This window comes from Bidens hawaiensis, unplaced genomic scaffold (genome assembly GCF_021521415.1).
Source record: "Bidens hawaiensis isolate Kalapana, Puna unplaced genomic scaffold, B.hawaiensis_p1.1 tig00027595_1, whole genome shotgun sequence".
Classification (NCBI taxonomy): domain Eukaryota; kingdom Viridiplantae; phylum Streptophyta; class Magnoliopsida; order Asterales; family Asteraceae; genus Bidens; species Bidens hawaiensis.
Genome location: NW_027494478.1, coordinates 142,504 through 161,800, shown reverse-complemented (window position 1 = coordinate 161,800; position 19,297 = coordinate 142,504). Strand labels below are relative to the sequence as shown.

At 36.9% G+C, this 19,297-nt stretch overlaps 4 protein-coding genes across 5 annotated transcripts; 2 read left to right on the top strand and 2 right to left on the bottom strand.

The window, feature by feature from the left end:
• LOC143575718 (uncharacterized) lies at nt 1-468 on the bottom strand. The gene has a single exon (XM_077060009.1). The coding sequence runs from the start codon at nt 466-468 to the stop codon at nt 1-3; it is 468 nt and encodes a 155-aa protein (XP_076916124.1).
• Nucleotides 469-6,817: 6,349 nt separating this feature from the next.
• LOC143575724 (uncharacterized) lies at nt 6,818-8,488 on the bottom strand. Its single transcript, XM_077060014.1, has 2 exons — nt 7,916-8,488; nt 6,818-7,689 (listed from the first exon to the last, which is right to left on the bottom strand). Exons 1-2 carry the CDS (start codon nt 8,486-8,488, stop codon nt 6,922-6,924), a joined length of 1,341 nt encoding a protein of 446 aa, XP_076916129.1. The 3' UTR covers nt 6,818-6,921.
• Nucleotides 8,489-9,757: 1,269 nt separating this feature from the next.
• LOC143575723 (trihelix transcription factor ENAP1-like) lies at nt 9,758-12,630 on the top strand. 2 transcript variants are annotated; one of them, XM_077060012.1, is made up of 2 exons: nt 9,758-10,934; nt 12,621-12,630. In XM_077060012.1, exon 1 carries the CDS (start codon nt 9,972-9,974, stop codon nt 10,926-10,928), a length of 957 nt encoding a protein of 318 aa, XP_076916127.1. In that variant the 5' UTR covers nt 9,758-9,971; the 3' UTR covers nt 10,929-10,934; nt 12,621-12,630. The 2 variants fall into 2 exon arrangements, with proteins under 2 accessions (XP_076916127.1, XP_076916128.1); XM_077060013.1 differs by lacking the exon at nt 12,621-12,630 and adding an exon at nt 11,335-11,390 and having other exon boundaries at nt 9,758-10,928.
• A 5,189-nt stretch (nt 12,631-17,819) lies between these two features.
• LOC143575717 (trihelix transcription factor ENAP1-like) lies at nt 17,820-18,681 on the top strand. Its single transcript, XM_077060008.1, has one exon. The coding sequence runs from the start codon at nt 17,820-17,822 to the stop codon at nt 18,669-18,671; it is 852 nt and encodes a 283-aa protein (XP_076916123.1). The 3' UTR covers nt 18,672-18,681.
• Nucleotides 18,682-19,297: the final 616 nt, after the last annotated feature.

The window sequence follows — 19,297 nt, the reverse complement described above, 5'->3', positions numbered from 1 at the left end:
TCAAAATGGTGATTCAAATTGGTTGTTCTTTACCGCAAGATGGAGGGAAGTCTCACCTTGAGCCATTGCGCATTCGATAGAATCCACACTCGACAAAAGCAGTTCTCTAATAACGTCGATTTTACCTTTGACCACCGCCAAATGAAGAGGAATCTTTCTGTTTTTTCCTTTGATCAAACACAAACCTAAGTCAACTTTGAGAATCTCCTTCACAATGTTAACGTGCCCACAAGCGGCAGCTATGTGCAAAGGGCTAAAACCATCTTGGTTAAGCTCGCTGCAAAACTCGGGCCTCAGTTTGATGACCGTTTCTGCAAAGTTGAGGTGTCCGGTGAAACAAGCAAGGTGTAATGGAGTTTCACTACCTTCTAATGCCACCGCATGAAGGGTAGATGGATTTCGGTCGAGTTCTTTGGGAAGATGATCGACATCCCCATTCCAGGCTGCCTGCATTAGCCATCGATCCATGGCTTTCACAGAATAACAGTGATAAGCTATGGCTCATTTAGTTTCAGATCATGTAAACTCAAGTAATATATTGTAGCGTAGATTGGAACAAGTCATGGTCATGATATTTTTTTTTATTTTAAGCAAATATTTGAATTGAAGAAGTCAGCTGGGGTAGGTTAGGATGAAGTCACTAGTATGATGACTATCAAATGTGGACACAAATATTTTGTGTGGATAATCGTATTTTAAACACACATTTATAAATAAACTAGTATTTAGCCCGCGTTGCGGCGAAGGCGTAAAAACATGTAAAAAGTAACGTTGAAAGGTTTTATCGAATCAGTATGTTGAAGATGCAATGTTTTATCAAGCACATGTGTTAAAGAGAGGATTGGGCCCATGCTTTGTTGCGGGACTTTTAAAACAAACGAAAAGTACATTTTAAAACGTTCAACCACACAGAACCGTTACGGCGTGTTAACACGCAAAAATTAAATCGAAACATAAAACATACTAAGTCAACTTAAGAACCGCGTGTCACGACAGGCTGTTAAAGGGGGGTAGGGGTGAGCAGAAAACCGAATTAACCGAATCGAAACTGAATTAACCGAAAAAACCGCATCGAAAAAACCGAACCGAAGCATTAACCCACGGTTAATTTTTTGTTTTTTTGAAAAACCGAAATTTCGGTTTCGATTCGGTTATCCATTTTTAAAAACCGAAAATAACCGAACCGAACCGATTGATGACGATAAAGATTATCAAGATAATGAGGAATTGACTAAACTTTTAAGATAAGTAAATAAGATGATGAATAAATATCAGGACTAAACTTTAAATGTTTTTTTAATTTTTAAACTCTATTTAGCAACTTTGTATTCGTATAGTTTCACGTAACACGTGCCTATTTTTGTTTTTTTGAATTCAATATATATGTAAACCGTAGTACTCTAACATGTTCTTATACAAGCTTAAAATATGCATTTTTATTTCTTTAAATTTTTTTTGCAACGTTAACATATAATTGAAAAAAATCCCGAAAATAATCGAACCGAAACCGAAATTAACCTACAAGCCGAAAACAGAAAAACCGGAAAAGCCGAAAACCGAACGGTTTGCATATTCAAATAACCGATTACTGGTTTCGGTTTGGGTTTCGCCTAATAACCGAACCGAACCGTGCTCAGCCCTAGGGGTGGGGATACATAAAACGTTGAATCACACGCGCATTGCATGGCTTCAACTGACAAAATTTAGATCAAAACATTACATGGAAAAAGTATAAAATATGAAAAGTATTGGAAACCAAAGTTGAGAGTGAAAGTGTTGAGATTGACAATGAAAAATGTTTCATGTCAAACATGTAAAATATAAAAAGTGTAGGTTTATAAGTGAAAAAGACAATTAAAAATAATAAAAAGATATTAACAAAGCACAAAGTACAACTCATGTTACACACTAACTTTGCAAATTGTGTGTGTATATATATATATAAATCGAAACATAAAACATAGAAAAGAATAACTAAGTCAACTTAAGAACCGCGTGTCACGACAGGCTGTTAAAGGGGGGGATACATAAAACGTTGAATCACACGCGCATTGCATCGCTTCAACTGACAAAATTTAGATCGAAACATTACATGGAAAAAGTATAAAATATGAAAAGTATTGGAAAACAAAGTTGAAAGTGAAAGTATTGTGATTGACAATAAAAAATGTTTCATGTCAAACATGTAAAATATAAAAAGCGTAGGATTATAAGTGAAAAAGACAATTAAAAATAATTAAAAGATATTAAGAAAGCACAAAGTACAACTCATGTTGCACACTAACTTTGCAAATTGTATATGTATATATATATATATATATATAATTGAGGTATTGTAACCATTTACATTTACGTGATATTATTATTATGATATTCGAATAGTGATTGTTAATATTTGCAGATACTGAAACATGTATTGTATTACATATAAGTTAAACTTTAAGGTCAATATTTCTGACTTGCGATATCAAATTACGAAATCCATTATTTATTCACGGTCAAGATAATAATTAATGTCGGCGAGAGGTCCGGACACGAAACGAGAGCTTTGGGCACGCGTTTAGCTTCAACTGGAAATATGCTTCTAGAATATTATTGTTTTTAGCTATAAATATGTCATATGCTATCTTTGTATGTGTGTGTTTTTAGGGTGTAAACAATCACCCAAGGGGAGCACACCTTGGGTGGGATCGATTCGTTTTATGTTATGAATCTTTTATTACCGGTTACGGAGTCGTTAAATATTATCTTTATATTTTTGTTCGATCGTTTTTTTATACCGCATCCGTCTCGAGCGCTTATCAAGAACAAAGTCGTTCGTTGTCGGATCCGGTTTTGGGACCTACAATTGGTATCAGAGTGAGTCAAATCTTATGATTCACCTATGTTCTTGATATTCGGGTTCTATTTCCGCTATTACCCGAACCGAGACGTTAATTCCGTTGAAGTTTGGAAATAAAGTTTGAAGATCTGAGAAAATAAAGGTGTTTGAAGCTCGTTTGTTCGCAGATCTGGATTCACCGACACTTTTCGGGGTGGTTGTCCACACGGTTGTTGGTGACTGTGATTGGTGACGGAGGTGACGTGTTGATGATGTACGGCAGGTAAGGTTGTCGGAATACAGTTTTCCGGCTAGAGGGTCGCCAAACTGAGCTACAGGTAGCGGCGGTTGCGTAACATCTTGTTTTCCGTGGTGGAGTAGGTTGTAAGAGGTGGTGTAGGAAAATGGTGCTAGCGGCGGTGCTAGTTACAATCAGTTGCGACACGATTTTCCGGCCACCGTGACGGAACGAACGGCGGCGACTTTCCAACAGCGGGTTTAGATATGAATTTGGCAGATTTAGAGATGTAGGTGGTGCTGTCGGTGGCTGTTGATTAGCATATGAAGCTGCTGAAATATGCATTTCCGGCTGAATTGGTCGTCGATAACTTTGGGTGGCGGCAGAAGATGGATGGCTAGGATTGTAGGCAGATGGATCCATGTTGGCTGTTGATGCTTGGTGATGGGTAGGGTGGTGCCGTGACCTAATTTTGCTTGATGGGCCTAATTGATCATGGGTGTGAGCTTTGGGATTTTGGGCTGCTAACTTTTTAGTTGGGCCAGTAAGGTTTTTTTTCTCAACTCCTGATTAACTTTTTCACTTGGGTAGCACGTATTCTAAATAGGCTTTAAGATTAAATATAGTTCCAAATTGTATGCTTAGAGTTGGGTTTGGCCTATTTTAGTTATGCAATTTGGGCTTGCTTGAAGATATGATTTGGGCTTAAGAGTTGATAGTTGGGCCGATTATGCGGAATTATTTCTAGCAAAGTAAGTCGTTTATTTTTCGTGTTGACCAAACTGAAGAAAGTCAAAATTTGTTCGGGTTTCGTCTTGTTTAACCGTGTTCAAAGCTTGTTATTTCTAAGATGTTCGAGAAGTTGGATCCGAAAGGTGAACTTCGAACGAATTAATAAGTTTTGTTCATTTGATCATTGAATCCGGTAATTCGAGATCAATTTGTGGATATTCGAGCTCATCTCATACCTATATACAACTTAAGATCCGAAGAAGCGAGAACTACTTCAAGATTAAATATAGGTGGATCATACCTTGAGAGGGTGAATTGAAATGAAGAGGCATCGATTTATCGGGTGATTTGTGAAGATGCGAGACACGGTGAGACAAAGTTTGAGATCACAAGTCAAGGGGGTGATTGTAAGGCCAATATTTATGACTTGCGATATCAAATTACGAAACCCATTATTTATTCACGGTCAAGATAATAATTAATGTTGGCGAGAGGTCCGGACATGAGACGAGAGCTTCGGGCACGCGCTTAACTTCAACAGGAAGAATGTTTCTAGAATGTTTTTGTTTAGCTATAAATAGGGAGTTTAGTTGTTACTTTTGTGTGTGTTTTTGTATGGTATTTTCACCCACCCAAGGGGCGCTCACCTTGGGTGGGGTCGGTTCGTTCGTTTAATATTATAATCTTTCAACCAATTACGAGATCGTTCCTATACTTTATATTATCTTTATATTATGTTCGGTCGTATGATTTCACCGCACCCGTCTCGAACATTTATCAAAAACAAAGCCGTTCGTTGTCGGATCCGATTTTGGGACCTACATAACTTTATTGGACATTTATATGATCTAAGTATTCGAAAAAAACATTTTCAATTGATCAGTTGACAAGTGTGATTTGGTGCAACAAATCTTCATCTTGATGTAGATTTCTATTACGTGTGTTATGTGGAAGCTTTTTGTTGGTTAAGACAACTTCATAACTAAAACAAGGAAAGTCAAATACTATTTTGGTGAAATAAAAAAGCTAAAAATATTTTAATTCAACTTATCAATCAAAATGAACAGCATGTTTTGGTTCATCACTTGATTTTAATTCCTATTTCAGTTTACCCTTTTGAGTTTGATTGATCAAAACTGAAGTAGGGTTAGCGCCATAAAAAATGAAGCTGTATGTTCTTCATCTTGAAATTGTTATGTGGAGCCATATGACTACGATGATTTTAAATGGGTCGATGGCCTTGTCGATATTAATCAAATTTCAATTCTTCAAAAGAACGATCCTCCTTGGTTTCTATTTGTCGGCTTCTGATTTTTATATGTGCAACATATTGATCGATTGTGGGTAATCACTACTTCCAATTGAATTATGATGCGAATATATCAAAACGAGTACCCCTTCCAAGCGCGACTTTAGGTTCTTGATGGATGATTGAAACAATGATCTTAAGATTTATGCATTGATCTTTAATGACACCATGGCTCTGATACCACTATAGACCCGGAAAGGCGGGAAATCATGCTTCAGCCAACACAAACAAGAACCAACAATCAAAAGGAGAAAACTTGGATGAACCCTAAATACAAATTGTATTGATCGATCTAGTCTATGATGCATACAAGATGACATCATACAAACCTTTAACCCCAATGGTTACCTTCGTATTTATATGTTTACAAACTTGACCAAATACTTCTAACAACCACATAACTAAGTCTAAGTAGCCTTTATGATGTAACCCATAACTTTATTTATAATGTCAAACGTGTATGCTTAAAGAATTAAGGTCAACAACAGATAAGCCAAGTGTAGGGTTTGTAGCCTGTAGGTGAGTCAATGGGAGTAAGTTACAAGAAACTTGAAGATTTAGTAAAATTATTATGATGAGCTCAGGCTCATTACTTTAAAATGTTATCCTATATAAAGGAAAGTAATCCTTTTATTATTATACACGCGACGGTTTATTACTTTAAGAATAAATTTAAGAAAAGTTGAGGGGTAGTGCGGACTAAAAATATTTTATTTACGGGTAGCCGATACATAAAATAAAGAAGTAAAAAAAATGCATTACAAATGTACTTCGCAAAGATGGGCAACCATTTTTATTGGAAAGAAATTATCGTTTTTGCAAACAATGACACTAAGTGTCCAAGCTTATGTTGATAAACGCATTTTCTTAATTTGTCTAAAAGTATTTATTTTCTTAATACCAAGTGTCCAAGCTTCTTTTAAAAACGTATTTTTTTGTTTTTGACACTTTTGGTTTCCTCACGTCTGAAGCTGTGGGGTTACTTACCCGTGTTCAACGGGTCATGCATAGTTATGTTATAACTCCAAGATCAGCAAATGTAGTTTTTAAAAGATTGGTTTTGCAATTCAAAAGGGGGTAGCGGTGCAGCTTGTTGCCCCTTTGCCTTCTGTTTCGATGTAATAAAAAGACTTAAATAATTAAGTTTATTATCTATTTGTAGATAGATTATCTAGGATGTGTTACGTAAATAAGATTTATTGCGATTATGTGATCATAGTTATGAATTATAATTAGATTAGGTTTGCTTTGTAATTATGTTGTACTTTTGTAAATGATTGATCGATAACACATAATACTTTCCTGATTTCATTATTCTATACGGACACAAAGACAAGCTAAGTAATAAAGAACAAATCTACTTAGGGATCATTCCTTGTTTCATCATATTACAGTTGTTATAGGTAGCTACACATAATTTCGTTATGTCTTGATTCAAGCTGAACAATTGAAGTACAAGTAGCCAAGTAGGCTCTTGCGGTGTTCGACCAAAGAATGAGGTATATCATCGAAATAATGCTACAATACAAGCTATAGCTTTATCCCAATCATAGTTTTACTAAAACAAACGAATATAAATTGTTGACATTGATCAAGTCTTCAACAAAAGGAATGTATTGAAGTTTCCAATAATTTACATAAGGGATGCATATGATGTGAAATGAGTACTATTTCCTGTCTCAAACTTCATTAGTAATAAATAAATTCTAATTACACCCGCTACATAATTAAGTACACTAAGACTCATTTAAGTACATGTATGATAAAATCCATTGTACCAATTTAAACCCTTTCTTGACTTGTGTTAGCAGCTGCATTTCTTTACCTATTCAAATAATTTCTCAACCGACTGGTTGTAATTGGTATAATGAACGGCAGAGTAACGGCTATGACAATAAAACAATATGTTATGACACTATCCGGGGCAATTGCGTTCATGCAAGTGCAGTATGTTGTAGAAAGTGCAATAACTAAAATATGCAATTCCATCTTCATAGGGAAAGCTGCGGTCAGTACTTGAATCATGTGAAGCGACATGTAAAACCCCACTGAATTGGCAGAAAGAAATATACTATAAGCTATTGGGTTATGAGTAAGCATGATAGATTCTCCAGCAGTATGCGGTTTAGTAGCAGTGGTGTTGTTTTTGGCAGACGATGACGAATTATTTACTTCGGATGGAACATAATCCTCCTGCCAAGTGCCTCCAGGAGGACTAAGGGCCGGTTGGTATGTTGCAGCAGTGATAAGTATAACTATCACAAGAAGTGTGTTTCTTACCTTGCTAGGAGAGTCATTAAGGTTATTGTACTTGAAGTAGTCTACCATTTTTTTAGCCGGAGATCTAGTGTGTTCGTGTACTCTTGTATCATAATTATTTGATCTTTCTTCTTGTACGTGTGCCTGGGATTGTAAATTTTCGGCCTTTAGAGCTCCTGACTGAATGAGAATCTCTCCAATCTCTCGATCACCGGCTTCACTTTGAAACATCATTAGCATATCAAGGGGAGTCAAACCACTCTTGTTTAAGGAATTCAGCTCCATCTTTTCCTTGCTAATAACTAGTCCATTTAGTAGAAGTTCAACCACCTATGATAAATGAATTAATTAAACTAAGTGAATAATGTTTTATGCGTATTGAATATCTTAAAAGTTAATATATCTTGTTTTTTGAGGGACTATAATGAATGATAAAAAAATAATAATAACTATAATTGATACTAAGCTCCCCTAACAATAATTATAAACTTAGGAAAAATATTTTCAAAAAATTGTGTTGAAAAGATGCATGCAACACATGCAAAAAAATTCTTACCTCATACTGCTTCCTAGAGACAGCAAGATGCAAGATTGTGTTCCCATGAAAATCTTTAGCATTTAAAAAATCTTCTCTGTTGACTTGTCTGAGATGCTGTATAAGAACTTGGAAAACTTCGAATTGGCTGTTCTTAACTGCTAAATGAAGGGAGGTCTCACCTAAAGCAGTTGCGCACTCGATGGAATCTAAGCGTGACAAAAGCAATTCTCTAACAACTTCAACATTACCTTTGATCACAGCCAAATGAAGAGGAATCTTTCTATCTTTCCCTTCTATCAAACACAAATCAAGGTCAACTTTAAGAAGCTCCTTCACAATTTCTCCATGCCCACAAGCGGCTGCTATGTGCAAAGGGCTAAAGCCATCTCGGTTAAGCTCCCAGGAAAATTGTTGCCTCAGTTGGACCACTGTTGCTGCAAAGTTGAGATGTCCGGCCAAACAAGCGATGTGTAATGGATTTTCACCTCCCTCTAACGCTATGGTGTGGAGAATAGTTGGATTGGCCTCGACCTCTTTAAGAAGACGATCAACATCCCCGCTCCATGCCGCGTGAAACAACCTTTGGTCCATGGCTCTGTGAAGAAAAATCTAGCTACTGGTGTCAATATGGTCATGAAGAGATTAAGGATGAGTTCTCTTTAAATATTCAATTTGATAAGCCACTTGTAGGATTGAGGTTAAGTCAATGAGATTAAGTTGTAAAGAAACTTCAATTCAAGATTGATTAGCTCAGCTTAGTTACTTCCTAATCTTGTTCTCCATAAAAAATAAAGGGGTAGCGGCGCAGCTTGTTGCCCGCTTGCCTTCTGTTTCGATGTAATCCAATAAGTTTTAACAAAAAAAAAATTACTTATAAAAAAAAAAAAGCAATATTGTTGTTTTCATAATTATGTATACAGAAACTATTTTTAAAGAAGAATTTAACTTGAACGGTCTGGATTAGTCATGGACTCATGGTGACACACCGACTCCTCTGGCGAGAATCATGCAATACCAGAATTACACAGAACTTGGAACAAAACTATTTGATCAGATTACTGAGTTCTCGCAATTGTTATTGTTGAATGCATGCTTTACTAGGTAATAAGCCTATTATGTTAGTGTATTTAAAGTTGTATTTGTCTAGCCTAAGATAATTAGATAAAGAATCCTAATTTTTTTATAAGGACGATCTAGTCAAGTACAACTTTGAATAATAGATTAGATTATTTAATTTTTTATCTAGGTTAGCTAATTAGATAAAGTAATCAATCTTCGCCTCCTCGATGTCTATATAAATTAGATTTTATTTAATTTTATCTATCGCGGCAAAGTCACTATAGTTAGCCCCAGCCACCACATTCATACTCCAGTTACCATAGCTTCGTAATTGTGTCTCTTATCGTCACCGTCACTATGCTTTTAAACTTGTCTCTACACCTCTCTCACACTTCCTTTCCAAAATCAACCACCGTAAAAAATATAATCATCATAACATCTGTAAACCTCGTCCTTTTCTTTTCAAAAACAAATATCATTAGCATTCCTATACTTAAACCCAAAACCTTGAATGCAGTGTGAATGTTTGCAAGACTTTGTCTACACCATTGATTCACCAATCCCAAACAGATATGTAAAGTGGAAAATCATGGGTCAAACTAGAAACTAAAAATCGTAATATTACAAGTTATCACTTGAAGCTTCTTCACATGTAAATTCTTAATTTATATTCTTAAATGGTCTTGGTTTGAGAGAAACGTTGACCGTTTATTATTATATGTCTCATGTAGTAATTTACATTTACATACATATATGATACATACATAAACATAAACATAAACATAAAGAAAACGACCCCCTCGCCGCCCGAACCCCGGCGGCGTGATGGGGTGTGGACCGGCTCAACCACCCAATAATAAACACCACCGCTCCTCACCTCACGTCATTTTGTTTTTACCCATGCGGCGCATTTTAAGCCCACGGCGCACTTTAGCCTTCTCCACCACCTCACCGCTAGATCCCCAATTCAGCCGCATCACCTTTATCTTCCCATCCCGTTCATAATATTCTTATTATGCCTCCAATCACCACCGTTACCGGAACCCTAACCATGGCTACCTCAAATTCACCATCTTCCGAACCCACACTCGCCGTTGCCGTCCCACCACCCTCCTCCCGCCGCCTACCTCCGCCCTGCTGGTCCCACGACGAGACGGTGGCGTTAATCGAAGCCTACCGCGAAAAATGGTACTCGCTCCGGCGAGGTAACCTACGCGCCACCCACTGGCAAGAGGTTGCCGACGCCAGGTGTCCGATGGGTAACCCACCGAAAACATCGATTCAGTGCCGGCATAAGATGGAGAAGCTAAGGAAACGGTACCGTGCCGAGATTCAGCGTATTGGGAATACGCCGAATGGGCATCGGTATCCGTCTTCTTGGGTTCATTTCAAGATTATGGATTCGATGGAGTTGGGGGTTTCGGCGTCGGATACGAATAATCAAGAGGAAGATGATGGCGATGAAATTGAGGATGAATTGATGTTATACCCAAAAGGGATTAAGCAGGCGATCGCGCTCCCGCTTGATCGACAGTTTAGCGGAAATGGGGTTCGAATTAAAATACCCAATTCGGGTGCGCCTTCGTCGGGGATATATAATAATAATGTTAATAATTGGTCGTTTGACGACTTTCCGCCCCCGGTGAACCCGAACTACGGGTTGAGGAACGGGTATTTAAATGACGGTGAAAACGAGAGAAATAATAAGAGGAAAGAGGAGGAAGTTGAGAAGGGTGATGGGAATGTGATGGATGCGATGGTGGTGGCTATTTTGAAATTAGGGGACGGGTTCGTGAAGATGGAGCGGATGAAGATGGATATGGCACGGGAGCTTGAGTCAATGAGGATGAAGATGGAGATGAAGCGGACGGAGATGATACTTGAGTTGCAGCAGAAGTTAGTGGATTCGTTTTCGAAGACGGTTATGGAGAAGAATAAGAAGGTTAAGAGAATGCCCACACCAGAATCATGAGTAAGAGTAATGTTAAGAAACATGAATGTTTGTTGGGTTTTGTTTTTGTGTTAATAATTTGGTTTTTCGTGTAGTAGTGATTAAAATTTGGGACCTTGATGTTTCTTGTGTAATGGGAGTTGTAGCTTATGTTGAAGAAAATAGATGTTGATCTTGAAATTGAATGTTTTGATTCTCATTCCCTAACAGTTCTTGCTCTTTTTTAGTTTTTTAATTATAAAAATCAACATTTAAAAGACTTGAAGTTAAATCTAATTGACAAGTTGTAATGATGGTGAGTAAATAATTGAATCGAGTTAACCGAACTGTAACCAAATTAACAGCTGAAATCTAACTGAGTTGTGGTTTGGTTTCGGTTTTGGTGTGTGGCGTAACTGAACTGATCTGTTTTCATTCATTCATGCAGAACTTGCAATGTTTGTTGGTATTTCTGGTTTAATTAAATTAAACATCATCCAAGAAAAGGAAATGCAAATGGAATTTTCAACTGGAATCCAACCCGTATGTTTATTTATGTCCTGTTGAATTCACTTAAAATCATATCGTGTTAGGATCGTGTTTTGGGTCAATGCGTTTAATGTTTATTTGTTAACACTATAATACCTAGTGACTTGGTAATAAAATTTAACTCCTGTTCAAATGAAGAAAGAAAATATTGTAATTGGCTTCCGTTTAATTGTATTTTTGTTTCTCATTCAGAATAACAAAATTGGTTTTATCTAAAACCATGTCTGCTAATTTGTTGTTTCGTTTTTTCAGGATTCTTCACGATATTTCCCCGTCAAATGAGAGATATTGGCTTAAAGCAACTTCACATCCCCTTTTTCCTAGTTTGCCATATGCCGCATCTTGTTGTATGGAAGGTCATTAACATGCCCATCTTCTCCGACATGACATGGCATTCTAACTTTTTTGTATTCGGTATTATGTTTCTCCTTGTCACTTCACTTTATCCCATCACGCGTGGGCAGATCTGTCCAACCGGGACTTCTTGCTCGTTATCTATGTAGTAAAGGTACTTGACCCTAGGCATCTGAAGTAGCATGGCTACTATAGTAATTTCACATCAACTATTTTGAAGATTCCTTTACATGCTTCCAAGCTTTGAACATATTAAGAATTGAACTTAGTTACTCGTGGTATTCGTTAAATGAAAATCATGGGAAGATCGGTTGTGTTTGTACCGCTTCTAGGGTGTTCAAATGCTTGTTGAAAATTGCGTTAAACTTTTATCACTTTTAGCCGAATGTTCTTTCATTTCTATACTATCTTGTCAAGGTTTCAGTATTTTCCTCATCCCGCAGCCAAGTGTCGTAAATATGGTGCCAAAATGTTATAGTATTTTGACTAGTACCTAAAAATTAATTATATTAGTGTAAGTACAAGTTATAATAAAATAACAATAAAAATAAAAATTATTACTAGTTTTTGGATACTTACATCGACCCAAACCGAGCTAGTGTAGTGCTTATTTCGGAGTCCAATTTGCATTTGTACGAATGGTTCCTTTGAATATCAGTTCTTCCATCTTACTCTTCCTTGTAATGATTTTTCCATCGGGTTTCGGAAACCATTTGTACTAATGGTTCCTTTGGATATTAGCTCAGGAACCAAGTCGGGTTATGATTGTTAATTTAGAGGAAGTTGTCGGTTTCAACAGAAGAAAGTGAGATTTTAAAAATCAAACTAAAGTTTAAGGAGGTGTTTGGTAAGAAATTTACGAATGGTGTGTTTGGTGTTTGATTATTTAAGTACAAAAGGACTTTTTGTAGTAATAATAATAATAATAAAAGAACCTATTAATTTTTGACTTTTTTAAAATGAGTTTTTAAAAAGTGTTCGAATTAGTTTATGTGATTGAGAAAGCTAATAAGTTATAAGTGCTTTTTTAAGTGTTTGACTTAGGGGCTGTTTGTTTGCATATATGAATAAAACCATTCAGATGAAAAACATATGATTTATTTAGACTTCAATCTGTTTGATTCCAAACAGAAAAACATCTGAATAGTTAAAATTAATTCTGAATCATTCAGACTCATGTCGTTGCCGAATGAAACAGAGGCTTATTCAGATCTGACTCATAAAGATCTAAATGAACCAAAAAACCCCTTAGCTTATTCTTGTAAAATGACCAAAAAAAAGAAAGACATTCTTTTAATAAGTCAATAAGTTGTTTAAATGATGTAATGGATTTCAAAAATTCACATGTCATTAACTTATCAAAAACAAACTTATTAACATTATAATTAAAAGTTCAATAAAAAGTTATATTCAGTTACCCAAACTTTTCAACTTATTTAGAAAAGTTAATAAGGTAAAAGGAGGTTAAAATATAAACACACCCAAAAATACCAACAATTTATAGGCAAAATTTTGAAGTAAACTAGTTTTAAATACTCTAGCCATTCAAGCATTGATACCCACAACCCAACAATAACATCCTCTGCTCAACAGCCGTGGAAAACACCACACCCACGACCTAAGATCACGCCACAGCCACATACATGCAGCACGGCGTTTCCGTGGTCAATAACCTGATGTGGCGAGACCCAGCCCACAACAAAGGGCCAAAGTGCCAAACACATGGTCTTAAGAGGTGAGATTTTAAGACGAAAGTTAATTTTAGTTTTCAAAAATAATAGTTAGAAAATTAGAAAATAAAAAAGGCTGAAATTTCAAATTTAACAATTTTTAAATAACTTTAGACACATAATTAGTTCAATACTTCAATCCTGGTTTATATCTTTTCTTTTAAAGCATTATTTAAGTAACTCATCTAATCTATATATATTAACTTTTCTATAAACCATGAAACTCGATAACAAGTTAACTCATTTATTAAACAAGTTATGTTTATTTAACCCATTTATTAAACATTCTTATAGAAAAAAATCAAATTTTCTAGTGAATATATCATCGATCACTTGCTATATCTATCACTTGCTTTTGAAGTTTTAGATTCCAAATTCAACATAAATGTTTTGTAATCTCTAATGATCATTTCGGTCTTTGGTGTCTTCATACCGTTTAATGTTGGATAACATCCATAACTTGGCGATAACTTGATTTTGGTTATGTGAATTGTGAACTTTGATTGTGCTATTGAAGCCAAATGCCTATAAGGATGTGCAATATCATCGTTAACTGAATTTGAGCCTCAGATGCTTTCTCCCTCTAAAGGGGTCAATTTTGAATTTGCGATTCAAATGGCTAGACGCTTGAAATTAAATGAGCATGTAACCTCGAAAGGTGATAAAAGTTATTGTGGCTTGATGATGGAGAAACTTTTGTTTTATCAAAACCTTTATGTTAAAACTAACTATTAATATCAAGGTTTGACTATACCTCAAACTTGGTCTAGCTAGATTGATAAATTTACTAAAATGTATGACCAACACCTTAACAACTTAGGGTAACAATTTAAAACTGGTCATGCGGGATCTTTACTCCTTCCAGACTCAGGTACTCATATCCTAATAGTGGAATAGCATGCCGGATTCGGCTCGTCACTCAGGAATTGATTATGGTGCAATGATCATTTATTTAAACAGTTTATATCAATATTAGACGATGCGCCCTTCAAAAGTGTCTAACCAAACACCGTTCATTGATTAGATCCAATCCGCTACTCTAAGCTCATGTCGTTCGGATCTTACAGTGTGGGTTGACGTTGCAGGGATATCGGGGATAATCAAGCACACATGTCTTTAAGAATGTTTAATTATATTGTAGGAATTCTATTACGAAATTGGTTTCGTAGACAAACATGAAACATTTTTTGTTCAACTTGATCAACGTTTTAAAAAGTGACGAGCTAAAAACTAATATTCACCAACGGGATGCTTTTATAGTCGCGTTCTTTGTTCCAAGCACAAGCATTCTTGAAGAAAATATTAAACTGATTTTGGATCTTGACATGTTGAATATAAAAAACAAAGATGCTGTCCCACTTTTCTTTTATTCCCCAAAAATTTCAGGTGGTTAACTTTCTTTCTTGTGGGCTTGTTCTCATTTCTTCAGCCCAACTTAGAATGAGCCCATCGTATATATGCCATATACGATGAAGATTTACATTTTAAGTGCTACAAAATATGTCTAAAAATGCAGTTAACGAATAATAACTATTAACATCGTCATAATGAGGGGGTGTGAGGTCCTGTATGTGACTGAGTGTGAGAATACATATGTATTTTTATAAAGTAAGGGGGTGTTTGGGATTCCATCTCCTTTTCTCCTTTTCACTCCTCCTTATCTCTTTTTTTTCATAAGTCACATCTTGCTAACTTATCCTTATCTTCTTATTTATTCACTAAAAACTCCTTTTTAACATTATATCCAAACACCTTAACTCCTTTTCTCCTTTTGCAAAAAGCTAATAAGGAGATAAGGAGATCTAAATGGAATCCCAAACATGCCCTAAAATGAGAGTAAATTCACAAACATGTAGATAGAAAGTATGTGTGTAAGTGTGAGAGAGATCGAGTATTATATTTAATGTCTTCCTTTCTCAAGGAGAAAGACATATTCTTGTGATTTATGACTCACGTATCACTAGTGTCGTGCACATAGCTACATGTGACATTCTTCTAGCCATATAACTCAAGATTGTTCATTGGTTTACTGTTTTATCTAACTGTCAATGACTAGCTTTGCCCGCGGATTATTATTTTGATGATATCAAACTGCCATTGTTACGCTTTATATTAAGATCTTTGCCGTTGATGTCTGACATGCTACTATTGGATTTAACTTCTACCTCGCTATATTTTGGGACTAGGCCAATATTGTATGGGTATACTACGACAAGCTTAGGCTAATATCACCAACCTTGTTATGATCTGGATTGAACAAGCATTCTTTCTTTGAATTCGAAATGATTCAAAACTAAGTTAATATCATCCAATTTTCTATGATTAGAACTAGACTTATATCATCCGACCCTCGTGGTTTATTCTTCCCGTCATCTCATGTTCCTTCTTATTTAGTCTACTAGGTTTCACTTGTATTATGCATGTCCAAACATCTAATCGTGGTGTAACCTATCAACATAAAAATAATATAATGATTCACTTAACATTAACATGATCACTATGAACTATTATTGACTCAATTAATATGATTAGGATGACGTATAAATAATTAAACAACAATCTACAAAACTAAATAATTCCTTATTTATAGTTGGTCTTTTGGTCTAATAGCATATAGGTGACAATTAAGACATGAGATCTTAAGATCTAAAGTTTGAAACCCGACTCAAGGGGTTTTTCGGGTTTTCTTAGTGATGTTGTTCTTGGATGAATCATAACGAGATTTTAAAATCAGTACGAACGATTGGCATCCCGTTTCAAAAAATCTCACCCGGTATTGAAGGTGGTTATGTTAAAAAAAATCCTTTAGAGACAATCAACAACTTGGAATTAAGTGATCATTTTATCAAGCTAGTGTTTGAACAAACTTTTGATCACAAAGTTGAATAAACAAAGACAAAATTGCAAAAGACGTCCTTTGTGTTTGACCTGATTTTCATTCGACGTCCTTTAACAAAAGAAATGGCAGAAGACGTATTTCATGTTTCAGATTCTTTTCATGTTTCGTCCTTTTTCACTAACCCAGTTAAATTGTTTTGTTAAATATGGTCATGTGCCTTGCACATGAGGGCAAACCGGTCATTTTACCTATTTATTTAAAAAACATTGTAATAATAAAAATCAATTTAATTAACCCCTCTCTTTGAGTTCATCCACCACCACCAAAGCTTCATCTCCGGTGAGGAAGCCACCACCGTCTTCTCCAGCGAGCCACCAACGTTGGCACCGGAACCACCATAGTTGCCCACCTACCATTGTCTCTCCCTCCAAGCAACCCAACACTGCCACCATGAACGTCTTCCCTTCCCAGGTGGGTTTCAGGGTTTCGATTGAACCACCTGGTAAATCAGAACCGGCCAAATCGTTCAGCCTACCCACATTCTCTATCTCTCTCTCACACACACACATCACCCACCCTCCCCTTCGCCTACCCTCCCCCAGTGTCACACTGTCACCGACGCTTGCTACCCACCACCGCAATCACTTCAGACCAGCCATGGTATCTCCACCATCTACCCAAAAGCAATAACTTAAACCACTGTTCACCACCACAACCTTTGATTAACCATTTAACCATCAGCTTTAAATGAAACTAGCCAACAACTGAAATCAATTTCTTCAACCAGATACCCAACATAAAATCATCAGTACAATAACCCTCCTCCTCCTACCCTATCTCTCTCTCTTTACAGCACCACACCGGACCACCGTCACACTACCGACCAACCACCTACACACCACACCACCAAACTTAAGACCCGTAATTAGGGTTTCCGGATAGCCAATTAAGGATGTAATTAGGGTTTCCGGATAGCCAATTAAGGTTAGTGTCAAAGGACGTAACGTGAAAAGAATTTGAAACATGATGTATGACTTTTGCTATTCATTTCATTAAAGAACGTCTAATAAAAATCAGGTCAAACGTAAATGACGTATTTTGTCATTTTGTCAATAAACAAACATTGCATCCAACTATGTTTATGTTATTAACAATAATAAATAACATAATAACAAAACAACCATGAAGCCCATCCCCTGACTCTCAGGCGGTGCGGAGCACGACCACCCAATAATAACAATAAACCCTGACGGCGGTCATGTCACCTCACCTCACCTCACCTTTTGTTTTTTCTCTCAACCTGCGCACTTTAGCCTTAACCTCGGCGCACGTTAGCCTCCCCCACCACCTCACCGCTATGATCTTCCCACCTAACACACACCCATATCTCATTATGCCTCCCTCACCACCTCTTATTCTCCCTTCACTTACCAACCCACCACCTCCGCCGCCGTCGCCGAAATGGCCAAACCCACACCCACATCCCGCCGGCTACCTCCGCCGTGCTGGTCCGACGAGGAAACATCGGCGTTGATTAAAGTCTACCGTGACAAATGGTACTCTCTCCGGCGAGGAAACCTCCGGGCGCCGGACTGGCAGGACGTCGCCGACGGCGTCGCCGCCCGGTGCACGTTAGCAAGTCCGCCGAAAACTACGGTTCAGTGCCGGCATAAGATGGAGAAGCTTAGGAAACGGTACCGGTCGGAGATCCAACGGGTCGGAAACGGGAATCGGACCCGATCGTCATGGGTTCACTTCAAATTGATGGAGTCTATGGAGTTAGGGCTGACGTCATCCGATCCAGTTGTCAATTCGAGTAATCGAAACGATGAAGAAGAAGATGAGGATGAAGAGGATTTGATTTTAAACCCTAATTTAAGGTATAAGCCTTCAATTGCTACTGAAGGTGTTAGGATTAAAATCCCCAATTTTGCAGCCCTGGGTAGTAATAATAATATTAGATTGGATGATGATGATGATGATGATGATGATTTGCCTCCGTCATTTAATAAACGGTTCGGGCCGGGTTTGGGTTCGAGGGTGAGGAATGGGGTGAAGAGGAAGGAAGTTGGCGGTAATGTGATGAACGAAATGGTGGCTGCGATTCAGAGATTAGGTGATGGGTTTGTGAAGATGGAGAGGATGAAGATGGAAATGGCGCGGGAGCTTGAGTCGATGCGGATGAAGACGGAGATGGAGCAGACGGAGATGGTTCTTGAGACGCATCGGAAGCTGTGGGATTCGTTATCGGAAATTGTTGTGGAGAGGAAGAGTAAGAAGGTAAAGAGAATGGCGACACCAGAAGAAGGTTGAACAGAAGGTTTAGTGTATTTCATTTGATTTGATAGTTTGTTATTGTTAATAATTTGGGATAGTTGTAGTTAAAACTTGAAAGTTGGAATCTTGATGTTTCTTGTGGAATTGAGATTGTTGGTCTTGTTGAAGAACAGGGCTTTTGATCTAGCATGCAATTGGCTTGTTCCATTCTCACTTCTTTCATAGGTATTGCCATTCACCTATGTTATTTCTAACTATTTAGGTGTATATGCGTTTTATGTCTTAAAGTGTGCATCTTTTAGAAGCTTTGATGAACATAGGTTGTGTTCATAGTTTGTGGTTTCTGTGTTTACAATACAAACCACTATATCCAATAAAAATCGCACCCGTAGGAAAGCTATTGGTACGGATAAGCTTCTATCCAAGGGATAAAGAGGTTGTTTCCAGGGAAGCTCGACTTGCTCTATATCGTACACAAATATGTAGTGCCAGTGATAGTGAAACACTTGGCTCTATAAAAGACTTGCTTCAAAAGAACATCATACACAAATATACAAATATACAGTGCTAGTGAGGATTTTAAAACGGCAGAACTAGAAGGTTACCACCAATAAAAAAGCCATTAAAGATAAAAAAATAATAATAATAAGTACTAGATGTAG

Bases quoted from the DNA above. Each gene is read 5' to 3' on its own strand.
- LOC143575724 (XM_077060014.1), bottom strand. From the start codon at position 8,488: ATGGACCAAAGGTTGTTTCACGCGGCATGGAGCGGGGATGTTGATCGT. The intron at 7,690-7,915 runs GTAAGAATTTTT...CATTTATCATAG, and splicing joins TCTCTAGGAAGCAGTATGAG to GTGGTTGAACTTCTACTAAA.
- LOC143575723 (XM_077060012.1), top strand. From the start codon at position 9,972: ATGCCTCCAATCACCACCGTTACCGGAACCCTAACCATGGCTACCTCA.
- LOC143575717 (XM_077060008.1), top strand. From the start codon at position 17,820: ATGGCCAAACCCACACCCACATCCCGCCGGCTACCTCCGCCGTGCTGG.
- LOC143575718 (XM_077060009.1), bottom strand. From the start codon at position 468: ATGGATCGATGGCTAATGCAGGCAGCCTGGAATGGGGATGTCGATCAT.